The following is a 16,609-nucleotide window of genomic DNA, read 5'->3' as shown; positions in this document are numbered from 1 at the left end:
ACAGGGCCCAACTTAGGAGTCTGCCCACCTTCCTGAGAAGGAATACTCAGAAAGCTAATCTTCTGATCAAGCTAACTTCTACCTAAGAAGATTTTCACAGCCAGCCAAACAGCCAACTGTTTATACTGTTAATAACCTTCCATTGAACCATCATACCCAAGTAAGGCAAATTAGTAGCTAGAGTCAATTAAGTAATTTGTTTAAGTTGCTTCTTTGTTAAGCTTTGAAGTCCCATTGTCATGGTACTAGAGCGGAGCTCTGAGAACTGCTTTTGGTTTTGAGTTGTTTGATTCATGAATCACTCTTCTCATTCAAACTCTGTAAAATTTACTTTGACTACAGTTTTTCCTTAACAGTGGAAAATATCAATGTACATATTCCTCTAAACTTCATTAGAATGAACATAAAGAAAACTTCATCTGTACACATCAATATGAAAAAAATGACTACTTAAATAATAGCTATGATATGATGACACCAACTAAAGGATAAAATATGAGCACAGGGGAATATACCGTTATAAGATCATTACCTTTTTGAAGTGTGAGATGTAAGATATTGAGGATAAAAAGGAAAAGCAGAAGGAAAGCATCTCTTGTTAAGGATGTAGACTAAATACGTCTAATTTTAATGCTACTCAAACTTCGAAAACTTAAGGATATATATATATTGATAATTTTTCAGATCTGACATAATCACTGAATTATGAATAAAAGTGCTATATATAAAAAGACAGAGAAAAATAAAATAGATCAATGAATTAGCTTAAAAATTGACAGAAAAGAGAAGAAAAAAAGAGGAAATAAATAGAAAATGGTAGTATATCATAATGACCTTAATTCTCATAGACTAAGCATTCAAGTTAAAAGGTAGACTCTAAAACAGAAAAGTATTATAATTACACTATATGTGGTGACATTGAACTAAACTTTAATAGATAATATGGACATAAAATATATGCCACTAAGAGGAATAAAAATGCTACATATTTTTCAAATATGTTTAAAATATTTTTTTACTTGTGTGATATTGGAAAAATAATAGATGGTCACAACATTAACAAAATTACCTATATATTTAGTACAGCAAATAAAGTCCCTTCTGTTTCTCCTACTGATATTTTTTCCCACTTTCTTTACCACAGGAGTGCTCAATACTTTATATCACTGGTTTTGAGACACCATAACAATCACAGTGTGTCTGATTGATTTTAGTGTGTTTGGTTGAGTATTCTGGGAAAATTGTCCCAGTGAGTACATTTCTGAAAACCTACTCCAGAAACAGATTTACATGCCAGATATTTGTGGTGAAACATCTGTGGTTACTGATTACTAGTGAATTCAGAACTGGGGGGCATTTACAGCACTTGGCCATGAGACCCCAAGAAAAGTGAGCTTAAAGATGGCCACCAAGAGTAAGAAGATTTTTGACATTTTTCACGTTGCCATCAATAACATCAAAGCTTCCAGTAACTACTGCATGGAAATATTAAATTTATCACTCTATTATGGGGAAAACAAACCAAAAACTAGAAAAAAAGAAGAAATATGAAATGTATATATTCAGTAGATTGAGAATATGAAGCAGATAATCATCAAAAATAAAATCAATGTCACAATTATCAAAGGAAACTGCTGGAAGCAAGAATTAATGCAAATATAGCACCTAAAAAAATTCTCCAGTGGTATCATGTAATATTGACAGTATACCTTGTTTCCTTATTCTCTCCAGAAATAAACATATTTTCATTTGGTCATAATAATGTTTTCCAGCTTTTTATATATAGCACTTTATTTATAATTCAGTGATCACGTTGGAGCTGAAAAATTATCAATATGAAAACTTAAGTTTTCAAAGTTTGAGTAGCATTAAAATTAGACCTCCTTAGTATACATCCTTGACAAGGGATGCTTTCCTTCTGCTTCTTCCTTTTCATTCTTTTTGTGGAATCTCTCCAACTGAAGGAATGTTATTGTATGTGTGGAAAAGAAAATATGGATGGTATGTTTTTTTTTTCCTCGCTAGAAGTCTGATGTCAGAAATATCCTGTTTCTCACTATATGTATGTTGTGCATTTTGATGTAATTTTCCTATGAATATCATGCAGCTTTATCACAATGATAGAGGCCAAAATTCAGTCACAAAGTTCCCATTGGTACCTGCTGTCTTGCTAAGTATTATCCTTGAAATCAGTGGGGAAGACAGGGGAAGTTATCTAGAGTTAGAAAACACTAATCATCTTTTGTCAACTGATGTCCAGTTCTAGCTCCCTTGGTATGGAGATTGGGGATGCTTTGTCTATGCTATTAGGATTTTAAAAGCACCTACCATTTCCAAATTCCAGTGTAGTTGAAAGAGCTGAAAGGGAGCAGTATTCTATGGCTAAGCAAAGGAAGTGAGGATGAAACTTGGAGAAGCCTTCTCCTGACATAGCATAGGTAACACGAAGGGGCATAACCTTCATAAAATAACCCATCACAGAAACAATAACCTACTGACATGGAAACGAAACTTAATAGAGAGTAAAGAAGTCAACAGAGGTTAGAAATTCTAACTTCATGTTTGGGATGGTTTTCTTCACAAAGAAAAATGGAGAAGAGTGACATTAAAAATTCCTAAAAGATTGAAGTTTGAAACAAGAGAGAAGCATTTTAAAATTTTATAGATAATATTTGGTTTTAGTTATTTTTATAAGGTTCATTAATGAACTAGTTTGTTTTTTTTTAGGGTCTCCCATGTGTCTGAGAGAATATCATAATTTGAATATAGTATTTTAGTTTCTTTAAGAATTGCAGAGCTGGGGCTGTAACTCAGTGGCAGAGCATTTACCTAGCAAATCTGAGGCACTGGGTTCAGTCCTCAGCAGCACATAAAAAAATAAATAAATAAAATAAAGTTATTGTGTTCATCTATAACTAAAATAAATAAATAAATAAAAAAGATACAATTGCTTTTGTCTACAATTAGTCCACAACCATAAATTTCCACTGCTACAAAAAAAAAAAAAAGAAAAGAGTATCCCTCAAAGATGAGAAAATAAGCTGAGCATGTTCAGATGATGTCATCAAGAGCCATCATTTGCTAAAAATTTCTACCCACAAATATTAAGTCATAATAGACAATTAGGATAATCTCTTCTAGGACATGTGTGCTGACTACATTTGAGAAAAACAATAGTGTGTGAAATTTTATTCCATGGAGAGCCATCAGAAAAGTCTAATCTGCTATGGAGCAAATGTTTTGAAAACACACCAAATTAATTATAAACGTGGGCAGTCAGCTAACAATTTATATGTAGCAAGAGAGATGAGATATCCCCATTGGAAAGAAGTGACTATTTCTAATATAAAGAGCACTAACCTTTTCAAAGGCACGTGGAGATCTTCTTTAAAAATGATATAGCTCTCAATCTATTTAAATATTTACAAAATATAAGAAATTCAGTGAAAAGGAGGCTACTTTGGCAAAACTGAAAAGGTAAACTGCTTATATGTTGATATTCTATCTTTTAGGGCTATTAATTTGAAGATAACAATTCAATAAATAATATCAAGCATTTAGATTATAAATAATATCTTGGTATTAAAATTAATCCTCTATTTGTTTGTCCCTGTAGTTATTTTATTTTCTGAGGTAAAGAGTTAAATTACTATTTTCCAAGAATATGAAATATGTTAATCCATAATTTATTTGTTCTTAATAATTATAATATTAATTTTTATTTTAAAAATATGAAAACTAAAATTAAATAATGTTGCATTGAATATAATGATTAAGTATGTTATTTAATGTTGATAATAAAAATTTGTTGCTATTAAAAATAAAATCATTCCTATTTCTTTGGAAATTTCTGTCTGTTATGGGAAATATAAAACAAATATTTCTTTTAAAATGTAAATTCATGCAACTCATAAGCAACAATTTAATGGATTTGACCCATGTCGTATCATTGTTTTTGTGATTCCAATCAAATAAGACCATAAATATGGCAAGAGTTGGACACAGTATATAAGTGCATTTGCTAAACTTTCTATATATTGTTTGATGTGGTCCATGGGAATATTTAATTTGGGCTTAAGAGAAATAAAGACAGTAAAATATTATAGGATTAAAAATGAGTAAAATTCCAAAAGGTTTGTGGTTTTTAGCAAAAAAACATCTGTATGTACCTGGCAAAGAAGAATGCAATTTTTCTCATTGAAAATTCAAGTTTATGCTTCTATATAGTCTCACTGTATTTTTAATTACCTCTCTTATTTTATGGAAAAAAACTGATATTCATGGAAAATAACTGATTCTCATGGTAATTTCTACTTTTAACTTAATTAAAAATCATATATAGGGTAATATAGTAGAGCAGAGTCTTGCCTATTTTCTTCCAAAAAAAAAAATGGATCACACAAGGTAATATCAAGGGCAGAAAATATTTGTGAATTTGTGGATGAGAACTCCAAGGGCCAATACATGAATGTATTGTTAGATGTCATAGGACAGACTGCGGTATGGGTTAGACTGATTGGAAGAGGTTTTAAGAAAGCTAATTAGCTTAATAGTTAATTGAGTTGGGAATTGCAGTTGGCTCTAGATACACTTGATGTTTTTGTCCTCACAGTAGTGTGTATGTAGAGTACATTTCTGCTTCATAAACATTCCCATGTACCTATGCAGTAATTATTTTTCTCCCTGAGGTAAAGAAAAGGGAGGAGTTATAATACATACAGGTAATTCGGATTGTCTTAGTTGAGCAAAATGGCAGATATTAATTTTTACATTATAGATCCAAAGCCTTTGATAAATATAAGAGATAATTAAGACTTTTTTAAGGAAACAATATGAAACTAAGACAGAAAGAAGAAAATATTTCAAGCTGGCAAACACACAGAAAATGTCCTAAAGTCAATTTTATTTTAAAACAATAAGATTCCCAATTAAGACAATATTTTATTTTCTGGAGTATCAGAAAACAATCAATACAAACTATAACAGAACCAGATGCACAGATACATGCAGGAGGCCAAGAGGGAGGATCCCAAGTTCAATGTCAGTCTCACCAACTTAGGGAGGCTGTTTCAAAATTTAAAAAAATGGAAAGGACTTGAGCTGTAGCTCAGTGGTTTTGTGTGTGGCATACAATAGCTTGATGAGTGGTGTTATGATTTGGGCTGTGGTATCCCCACAAGCTCTTGTGTTAATGCAGGGATGTTAGGAGGTGAAATGATTGGATTGTCAGAGCTATAACATGATCCATCCATGCCAGTTTGAATTGACTGAGTGAGTGGTAACTCTAGGTAGGTGGGGCATGGCTGGAGGAGATGGGTCACAGGGTCATGCCTTGGAAGGGTCCAACTTCCCTGGGACTCTTTCCCCTCCCTCTCTCTGCTTGCTGGGTGCCATGAATGGAGCAGTTTTCTTCACCCAAGACCTCCCACCATAAAGTTTTGCCTCACCTTAAGCCCAAAGCAATAAACTGTGCCCACCCTGGACTAAACCTCTAGAACCAGGAGCCAAAATTAACTTTTCCTCCTATAAGTTGTTATGTTGGGAATTTTGATAACAGCGACACAAACCTGACTAATACAAATGGTAATAGAGATCTTGAAGAATTATCGTATCTGTTTCTTCTGAAGAACCAGTAAAGTACATTAAAAAAATCACCTAGTTAAAAAAAAAATAAGAATGATTTCTATACAGGTGTTATGTTTTGAAATATCAAACCAAGGGTATATAGAAGAAAAAAAATAGATTTGGAATCCAAAATATGTGAAAACCTGGAAAAATTATGTGAACTTTAAAAATCAAATTTTCCTCAGGTATAATGAAAAGTAGGGGTATAAATAAGTTGTTTTAAATTAGAAGACAATAGTATATGATTAACAATTCACTTACTGGTATTAATCCAATTCAGCAGTAATAATATAATCTTGACAATATAATTGGGGTGGTCTTTTATGAAGTGACATTTGAGATAAATCCTAAATACTTAGAAGTAATATTCACACAATGAACCTTATGATCATAAGAAATAAAAGGAGACAACACTTAAATTTCCATTCTTAGGAGATAGAACTCAATATTGAAATGCAAATGAGGAGAGAAATTTAGCTGATGAAATTAAAAAGATTTCCAAGTACCGAATTATACAACAGTTTTTAATCAATGGAAAGGAGTTTAAATCTTATTTCATGTACAAGGAGAATCTACTTCTAACAGAGATGTCTAATGATGGATTTACATCTTTTAAATATTCACCTGCTGTTCTGTGCAGAATGAATTGCTGTGGGGTCAGGCTGCTAGGGTTATTCCAGAAGAGACAAAGTAGATTTATGTAAGAACCAGGAATGGAGTTAAGGAGAAGCAACATATTTGAAAATTGTCAAGCACTGATGGGTATGTGCTAGGTAGCTCATGTTTATCCAGCACTGAAGAGCTTAAAACACAGTCCCAAAAGCAGTCACCTGCTACAAATTAAAGCCACTATGTCTCCACTCCTCAAAACTTTGGTGCTAGTACAGTAGAAGCAATGGCAGACTGACAGAATTCATGTAGGTATGAAAGGAATAGATCCCTCTCAATGTTCCTCTAGGAAAGGCTGGTCTGTGGTTAATGATCAGATGAGGATCTTTCAGAGGAAACTCCAATAGAGAATTTCATCTCAATAAATCTGAAAGACAATAAAAATCAGAAAGCTTATTTAATTAAATGCAGGAAGGAGGATTGTTTAATAGAATAATCTGAATTTTTATCAATTTCATCTTACCTTCATATTCAAGAAAATAAGTTAGAAGAAGCAGTTAATAGGGATGACAGATAGCGGGCTTTGAGTGAGGTAGATCTTAGGACAGAAAATACTACTTACCCCAATTGCAATATAATATATAATACTAATATTTTTTCCCTTTAGAGTCACCCAAAATTAGCTGTGAGAACAAAGAGATATACCTTTCTCTTGAGTAAGTAAGTTTATCTCAGATGGCCCAGCCCATGGTCAGAAGAAGAAAAATGTGGTTTTGCTTTTTTTTTTTTTAATTAGGGATCAGCTTTCGTGATTGAGGAAATGTGAGGGGAAAATGGTTGGAATGTATTACAAATCTAGAAGTGGTTGTAAAGAGACATTTGAATGTTGAAAATTGAATTCTATCTAACCTGGTAAAGTAATAATTATGAATGTATTTGGGTAACATAAAAATATGTTGAGTTAAATGAATGTCTTGAAATTGTTGATTAATAGCAATGAGACATAGTTATTAATATATGAGAGATGGTGATTAGAAACGTCCTGCAAAAGATTACCCGATCTCATGACCTTGCTATATATTCAGTCAAGGAGTGGGTACAGTCTCAAAAGTGTGGGGAGAAATACAGAACTTACTCCATCTATGACAAATAATGGGAAAATGAAGTTTTATTTGAATATAATAGTTTGAGATATCGAGATTATGTGTGTGAATGCAAGAATAACAAAACAAGCAAACAAAAAAACAAAGATTCCCTAGATATATTTGAGACTAAGGGGATAAACAGTATTTAAAGAGAGAAATAAATTTTTCTAAATATAAAAATTGGACAAAAACTTGGGTTAAAAATGAAAAGATAAGAAAAGGAAACAAAAGAAGAATTTTACAATTTGACTGGAAAAAACCCATGAGAATTATCATTACTGGTATTATAAATGGAATAACAGCATACATCTCTATGGATCTTATTTATGCTATAATTAGAAAGTCAGTCTAACATTATCAGTTCATATTTAAAAACATTTTATTCACCACATTAACTTTCATTTTTATTTGATATATTTTTCACTCTGCATTTCACATCAGATCTCCTGGAATCACAGCATGTAGGCTTCAGAAAGAAACTAAGAAATCATAAGGATCCAAACTCACACACTAATCCAATTTGAAATGAAGAAAATGCAGTCAAGAACTGTAAATCCACAGAAAGAAAACGTGAAAATCACAGAAACCAACCTTACTTCAGTGGAGGGCTTTGTTCTCTTGGGCTTTTCTGATATTCCCACACTGCACTGGTTTCTCTTTGGAACATTCTTAGTCATCTACCTGATTATCCTGCTGGGGAATGGCATCATCATTCTAATAACGAGGGTAGAGCCCACTCTGAAGACTCCCATGTACTTTTTTATCAGTAATTTTTCTTTCCTGGAAATCTGTTATATGTCCATCACACTTCCCAGAATGCTTATAGATCTTTGGACCCAGAAGGGAAATATTTCTTTTTTTTTTGCCTGTGCTACACAAATGTGCTTTTTCCTCATACTGGGAGCCACAGAATGTTTCCTTCTGGCGGTGATGGCCTATGACCGCTATGTGGCCATTTATAACCCTCTGCACTACCCTCTAGTCATGAGCCATAAGATCTGTGTCCGGCTGGTAGTTGGTTGCTGGGTCATTGCAATTCCATTTCACGTAGGGCAGACCTGCCAGATTTTCTCTCTGCCCTTCTGTGATTCGAACCAAATTCACCACTTCTTCTGTGACATTCCTCCAGTGCTCAAGCTGGCCTGTGGGGACATCTTTGTGAATGAGATGATGGTTTATGTATTTGCTCTACTATTTGTCACTGTTCCTTTTATGTTGATCCTTGGGTCCTACAGCAGAATGATCTCAACCATCCTGAAGTTGCCATCAAACACTAGGAGGGCCAAAGCCTTTTCCACTTGCTCGTCCCACCTTATAGTTGTACTTTTATTCTATGGTTCAGCCAGTATTACCTATTTAAACAGCAAATCCAACCAGTATGAAGGAACAGACAAGCTGCTCTCTCTTTTCTACACCATTTTGACCCCGATGTTCAATGCAGTGATATACAGTCTGCGCAACAAAGACGTTACAGAGGCATTAAGAAAATTTCTTCTCAAATTGTTAACATTGTGAGAAAATTAATGTAACAAATATTAATGCCTTATATGACTAATTGTATACATACTTAATTTGAAACTAATTAAATCTTGCCCTAATTTATAAAAAAACTAATAATGTAATTCCTCTTTAATGAATCTTTTTTTCTCAGAGTTATGACATTTGTATTAATTAATTACCAATGCTATACTTTTAAAATAAGATTTTTCTCCTCACTGTAAACTAGTAAATAGAAGAGTGTGACTAAATAAGGTGATATGACATATAGTATTTTCTAAGTTGATGGCTTCCACACTCTACATTAGCATCCACCACTAAAACAAAATATGATAGGTCTACAGATATTACTTAACAATTATCTCATAGGAATAGATGTGTGTATAAAGATACAAACAAGAATGACTAGCACTTATAAGTTTATAACATAATGTTTATTGCGGTATTATTTTCTTAAAAATGTCAAAAAATGGAGGTTTATATTGAGAAATATTTTAATAAACATGATACATATATGTAATACATTTATGTAATTGTGCAAATAAGTGATCATATTACACACATATAGTAATGGCCTCAAAAATTGTTACTCTTGTACCCATGTCTTTTTTCTTTTTCTTTCACACAGTGACTGTTGGTTAGAGTGTGTGATTTAGCCTTGGCCAAAGTGACTAGCAAACATGAATAGCATTTGGTCATTAGGGATTATTTTCTTAAACAATGGAAATCTTTTCATTTCTATGTCAAGAAGCCCAGGCAAGTTGGGATGGTGGTGCAGGCCTGTAATCCCAGTAGCCCCAGAGGCTAAGGAAGAAGGACTGTGAGTTCAAAGCCAGCCTCAGCAAAAGGAGGCACTAAGCAACTCAATGAGACCCTATCTCTAAGTAAAATACAAAACAGGGCTAGGGATGTGGCTTCGTGGGCCAGTGCCCCTGAGTTCAAACCCTTGGACCAAAAGAAAAAAAAAGAAGCCCAGACAAGACTGCAAGACAATAAGAAATCACATAAAAGAGGTTGCATTTGGGGGCTGGAGTTGTGGCTCAGCGGCCTTAGGTTCTATACTCAGCACCACATGAAAATAAATAAATAAAGGTATTGTGTCCATCTACAACTAAAAAATAAACATTAAAAAAAGAAGATAGGCATTAAACAGGTAGTTATCAAATAAAAAACAAAAATTATTGAGGAAGAACTTTTTTTTTTTTGTACCAGGGATTGAACTCAAGGTTACTCAATCACTGAGCTACATCTACAACCCTATTTTGTATTTTATTTAGAGACAGGGTCTCACTGAGTTGCTTAGCACCTTGCTGTTGCTGAGGCTGGTTTTGAACTTGTGATTCTCCTGTCTCAACCTCCTAAGCAGCTGGGAATACAGGGGTGTGCCACAATTCAATGGTGCATCTATATCCTCTACAATAAACAGTACAATTAAAATGATGAGATTTACATCTTTAAAGATTCTCCCTGAGTTCTATGTATAGAATTACTTACAGTGAGACAAAGTTACTAGAATAATCCTGGAAATGAAAGGATTGATTTAAATAAGGAGTTAGATTAGATTTAACTCAGAATGTAGGCATAGAGATGAGAAGGAACAACATATTAAGAAGGCTTGGGAGAAGTGATAGATGTGCTTCATGGAGTCTGGATTTGTGCAAGCCCTAGAGATCTTATCCCAGAAACAAGCAACACTGTAAATAAACTCTACTCTGAACCTAACCCACCCGCACAAAAACAATATTACCAAGAAGTTAGAAGTGATTCATATCATTCATGTCAGTGTTTCAGAGAGCATTTTGTAGTAAGGAATTGTTGTTACAGAATAGCTAGGTATGATTCCTTTGGGATAAGCTTCCATGAGAAACTTCATCCCAGTGAATTATGAATACACACAAAATAAATCTTATTTACAAGATGTAGAAAAGAAGACTAATTAATAATAAGATAATAGAAATTTGTGGCAACTATTTCTGACCTCCTGATTAAAATAAGATAATAAGCAAATAGAAATGGCAGGTGGTGTAAAATGGTTGACACAAACTAAATCAATGAGAAGGGATGGATGATCTCTAATTTCTTTACCACTTTTATAGAAATATCTCACCACATTATAGTCTGTGGATCAAAGATTTCATGATAACATTGAGGAAAGTGCTAAGTTATTTACATGAGTAAAAAAGTTGAAAACATAAATAACTGGCTATATTGATTGCCATATAGACATAACAGCTCCAAATAGTTTTGTTCCTAAATTCCTAAATAATGATAATTATGTGTATGATAACCACATATTATTTCAAGAGACACTTGTTAAGATAGTGGCTTCTCTATAATCAAAGTTCAGCTTAGCTCAATTAAGTAATCTAATTTTGAAGATCAATCTTTCATGGAGAAAAATGAAAGACAAATGAGGGAGTTGTAGAACCATTTATTAAGGTCACACTCTCTCATTATCATTCTTTTTAGTCATTCAGAAGTGTTTTCTGGTATTTTGAGACAATGTGGTAGGATTTAGACAGTTGAAAAACTGACAGTAGCTGAGGCAGTAGATGTAGAGAAATCTTGAGGATTTCTTTGAGGTTTTTTTTTTGGGTGGGGGGGAGTGGGATGCTTTTCTCTCTTGTTGCTAATCCATGTCCCTCTAAGACTAAATTAAGACTAAATATATTCATGAAATTCTCTATTTTCCCAGATCTCACCATCATCTGATAACACTATTTTCCCTCCTTATAGCCTCTGGTATTACTGTAGTAATTTCTACATACAATTTCAAATATCTGGTGTTTTACCTACTCTCTTCATGTCAATGTACTGTCAGTTTGATGGTTTCCACTCAGTAGATATGTCCAACCAGGACCTATATATATGGTTTACTTTGAAAAGTGTGTGCAGATGTAATTAAAGTATGAATTTTTAAAAGAGGTTATCCTGAATTATGGTTGGACCTAAATCCTTTGACAGGAGTCCTTAGAAGATAAGTTTAGATATAAAACCTACAGACAAAAGACAAAATTATGACAAATGGTAACAGAGATTGAAGCTACAGAGACACAAGTCAAAGAACACCAGTGGCCACCAAGAGCAAAAGGAGGCCTGAAATTATTCTTCCCAAATGGTCTTTTGTGTTAGGTGGTACAATGTGGTAATGTGTCACCATAGCCCTAAAATCTCATATACATGAACTAGTCATTTCATTAAAGTGATTTTGTTGGAACTTGAATCATCAAGGATGACTTCTACTTTCTTCCAGTTCCCAGTATATATGCTATTCCCCATTTCTGGTGTATATCTTTTGGGAAAGTAACTAAGCTTTTTAATTTATTTTAAAGAAAAATCAAAACAGTTTACAAACAGTGCCTAGGATACTTCATCTTATAGAAATACAAATGTTTGTACAATTTCAAATATTGTTTGTGGAAGGATGTCTATTATACATTTAATATAGTACAGAAAAATAAAAGCAAAGAGTGCTCTTAGTTCTAACAGATTAACTCACTTGAGTACTTTGCCCCATGCCCATGCATACTTGGCTGTTCTAGTCAACATTTTAAAGAAATTCTAAGCTTGTGTTGAAATGTAAAAAAAAAAATGTAGGAATAAAATATAATTTAAAAAACAAAGTAAGATAAAAATGTATACTTTCAGGTAATATTTTATACATGCTGTAATTACTGGAAGTGCATGCATATTAGCAGTCTCTGAGAGAATGTGGAATAAAAGGACATATTGACTTTCCTGAATGAAAATAATTTAGGTCTTTTCTGATTTAGTCTTTATATTTTTATGCATAGTTAACATTTACTATAATGGTCATATAATAGGCATACCCTCAAAATAATTCATGTTTGTTTAAAAAGAATAAAATAATAAAAAAATGCTTTTGTACATTCATTATAATTACAACTAAAATGCCTTTAAAATAGTATTTATTATCTAGCAGATAAATAGCAATATTAGCCAAACCATCTTTGAGTCATAAAACAGTTATTATTTATGACATGAAAAAATATATAAACTAACAGTAATTTCTCTATTTCTTTCTCTTCCTGTATCTCATCTTTTCTTTCTTTGCACTGAAATTTAACCTAAAGGTACTTTACTGCTGAGCTATATCCTCAGTCCTTTTTATCTTTTATTCTGAGACTGGGTCTTACTAAGTTGATGAGGATCCCCCTATATTTACCAGGCTGTTCTGGAATTTACAATCCTCTTGCTTTTACATCTAGCGTCACTGGGATTATAGCTCTGTGATACTGCATCTGGTTATATTGTTTTTTTTTTCTTTCATCATTTCTTAAAAAAAATGAAGTGAAAGGTAACAATAGTAATCAAGAGAGACAAATTTAAGATGATAAAATTAGGCATAAAGAGTGAAATCATTTTATTCAGGCTCACTAGCACATATGTCCAAATCTATCTTGCTCAAGAATGGCCTTATCCATTCTCGCATGATGATTTAATTTTTCATTTAGAGTGTTAATGGAAATGGAAATTGTGGGAATAAAAGCACAATTGGATTATCTTCTACATTTTCCTGCTTGAAAAGTTGCTTAGCAAAGTCTACATAAATATTTACACTGTGTGAATGAACAAAAGCTAAAATTCAGGAACAAAAAGACTCAAATTTCCGCTGAAATCTGAACATTTGGATGATTCATCAATTAAAAAGAAATGAAGAATATGTAACCTGAGTGACTTTTTTGTTTGCTAGGATTTTTAAAATTTGTTTTGTTTTTAAATTTATTTCTCCTTTATGTTATATTACCTATTCATACTCTTTGCTACATAGTCATATGGAATGCATCCTTCAGGTGCTTCTCTTATTCTGTACATAAGCATCATCTCATTGTCAAAATTCTCTAAAAAGTCACAAATTTAGGCGATAATTTCAGAGGAGAGAATATTTAGAACACTGACAGATGGCAATTGTGGTTATAACATAGTGGACATGCAGTGGAACAATAGAAGAAAGGTTCGACATTTGGCTTTTTAAGAATTTTCAAGTGCTTCTTCTCATTTTTATTGCTACCTAGCAAATCAAATGCACAGGTGTAGTTTAAAATAACATCACTCTGTTATGTCTCAAAAATGTCAGAATTTCAATAACTGCTACAAAAAGTAACTCTGAAATGTATTTGGACAAATAAGATACATGGAATATACAAAGTGACCCTTTCCAAAAAAGAGAATCAGGAGGACTCTCAATATCAGACTTCTATATGCTATAGAGCTATAGTAATAAGAATAGCATGGTATTGGCACCAAAACAGTCAAGAAGGCCAATGGAATAGAATAGAAGACACAGAGACAAATCCACATAAATAAAATTATCTGATACCTTTTTTTTGCCCAAAAATATGCCAAAATGGAGAAAAAATAGCCTATTTAAGAAGAAATGCTGGAAAAAATGGAAATCTGAAAATCCACACATAGAAGAATAAACTTAATGCCTATCTCTCACCTTGCACAAAATTCAACTCAAGATGGAACAAAGACCTAGCTAGATGTTAGAGTGGAGACCCTGCATCTGCCAGAAGAAAAAAGTCAGCCCAACTCTCCAACATGTCAGCATAGGAATGAACTTCCTTAATGAGACTCCTAAAGCACAAGACATAAAATTATGTATCAATAAGTGGGATGGCATCAAATTAAAAACTTCTGCACAACAAAGAAACAATCAAAAGCATGAAGAGAGAGCCTACAGAATGGGAAAAGATATTTCTAACTTGTTCCCCATATTGGGCATTGATATCCAGAATATGGAAAAAAAAATACAAAATTGAACACCAAAAGAAAGAACAATTCACCTAACCAATGAATAGCAAAAGAACTAAATAGGGACTTCTCAAAAGAAGAAATGCAATGGCTAACAAAATATGAAAAATATTCAACATCCTTAACAATTAGGCAAATGCAAATCAAAACTACACTGAGACTTCATCTCACTCCACTCAGAATGGTAATCATCAAGAATACAATAATATTAAATATTGGTGACAATATGAGCAAAACGTACATTGATACATTTTTGTTGGGAATGCTAATTAGTTTCAACTTCTAGAAAGAAATGGGAGATTCCTTAAAAAATTATATTGGGAACACCATAACTCAGATATCCCATTCCTTGAAATATATCTCTAAAAGATTTAAACTCAGCATACTACAATGATGCAACCACATCAATGTTCAAAGCAGCACAATTTACAATAGCAATGGAACCAACCTTAAATAGATGAATAGATAAAGAAAAGGTGGCAGATAAACACAATGGAGTTTACTCAGTTTAATGTCATTTTTAAAGAATAACATTATGGCATTTGCTGGTAAATAGATGGAACTGAAGACTATCATGATAAGTGAAATAAATCAGTTCTCGACAGCCGTAGGTTGAATATTTTCTCTGATATGTGGAATTTAAACCAAAATAAGTTGGAGGGGGTGTAAAAAAATCAAAAAATGAGAGAAAAATAAAAAAATAGGGAATAGGAACTTTATCAAAAAAGAGAAAAGATCAGTAGACAAAGGTATTGAGGAGAAGAAAGAAGGAACAGTAAAAGTGAAGAACAATGGAATGAATTTGATTGAACGTCCATATGTGTATGAATACATATATCACGGTGTGTCCAGGCATGTGTATGTCCACAGGGCACTAATTAAAAAATAAAATAAGAACAGTAAGGTGTAAATGGATTGAGAGCTGATTTGTGGAATGAAGGGCAGTGAGTTTAAAAGAGTGTTGGAGACTGAATTGGACCAGGTTGTGTTGCATCCTTTTTGTGATAATGTCAGAGTGTATCCTGGTGTTGAATATAAATAAATAAAAAAATAAATTTAAATGTCAGGATTTTCTCTCCATCACTCCCTTCTGCATGGCTCAACTGGGAGATTATTGTGTTCCATGTGACATTGAATATATTTTTTTGTGAGTATTCAGATGGTTCCTTGTCTGATCTGGAAAGTCTAAAATGATTTTAAATTTATATTATGCAATTACACTATGCAGTAGAGAAACTAAAATTCCACTGTTGTAATTTATATACTGATAGGGAGAAAGTTTAAACAATTATATAAATACATTAAAACAATTTTTTCATGAAAAAGTTTTGAATTAATCAAATAAAGTAACAGGGTTGAGCTTCATGTAATATCTGAGTTTGTTTAATAGAAGGATAAACAACATGTACCCATCATGATGGCACTAAAATGCAATCTTTGTCTCACCAGGAGGAGTCTAAGTTAGAAAGACTCTTACATATTATTAAATGAAACAGAAATAAAAAAAAAAATATAAAGTGCAGTCCGAGAAGAGAGATAGGTACTTAGGAGAGGAACAATTCTACATTCACTAATCCATGTAGGTACCACACATATTGATGGAAATAAAAAAGTGATTTCCTTTTATTTCATGGGCTGGCAAATATTACAATTAAGAACAAAACTTTGAAATATATATTTCTGTAATGGGAATCAAGAAAATGTATTTAGATATGGGGGGAAAAGTATTTGTAGTTAGTGTAGAAAACATTGTATTTAAATTTTTTTAAAGGAGAAATTTACTCCATAAACTACACAAGGCTTTCCAGGGAGTTTATTTACCTAAATACAAAATGCAACAACTATGCATTTTCAAAGGAAATACATATTATCTTTAAGACACTAGTATGTAAAAAATAAATTTACCAAATGTGTGACACATTGTAATTTGGTTGGATAAGGAGATAACCAGAATT

At 32.7% G+C, this 16,609-nt stretch overlaps 1 protein-coding gene across 2 annotated transcripts; it reads left to right on the top strand.

Moving 5' to 3' along the window:
• Window positions 1-2,003: 2,003 nt before the first annotated feature.
• Window positions 2,004-8,894, top strand: LOC124106352 (olfactory receptor 10AG1-like). Of its 2 annotated transcripts, XM_046463961.1 has the most exons (2): window positions 2,004-2,027; window positions 7,941-8,894. In XM_046463961.1, the coding sequence occupies exons 1-2, from the start codon at window positions 2,004-2,006 to the stop codon at window positions 8,892-8,894; spliced, it is 978 nt and encodes a 325-aa protein (XP_046319917.1). The 2 variants fall into 2 exon arrangements, with proteins under 2 accessions (XP_046319917.1, XP_046319916.1); XM_046463960.1 differs by lacking the exon at window positions 2,004-2,027 and having other exon boundaries at window positions 7,914-8,894.
• Window positions 8,895-16,609: the final 7,715 nt, after the last annotated feature.

Source organism: Marmota monax, unplaced genomic scaffold, assembly GCF_021218885.2.
Source record: "Marmota monax isolate L192 unplaced genomic scaffold, Marmota_monax_Labrador192_F-V1.1 WCK01_AAM20220418_F8-fsc01212, whole genome shotgun sequence".
In the NCBI taxonomy this organism is placed as follows: Eukaryota; Metazoa; Chordata; class Mammalia; order Rodentia; family Sciuridae; genus Marmota; species Marmota monax.
Note: the sequence above shows the minus strand (reverse complement) of the source record. Positions and strands in the feature narration are given on the sequence as shown.

Bases quoted from the DNA above. Each gene is read 5' to 3' on its own strand.
- LOC124106352 (XM_046463960.1), top strand. From the start codon at position 7,914: ATGCAGTCAAGAACTGTAAATCCACAGAAAGAAAACGTGAAAATCACA.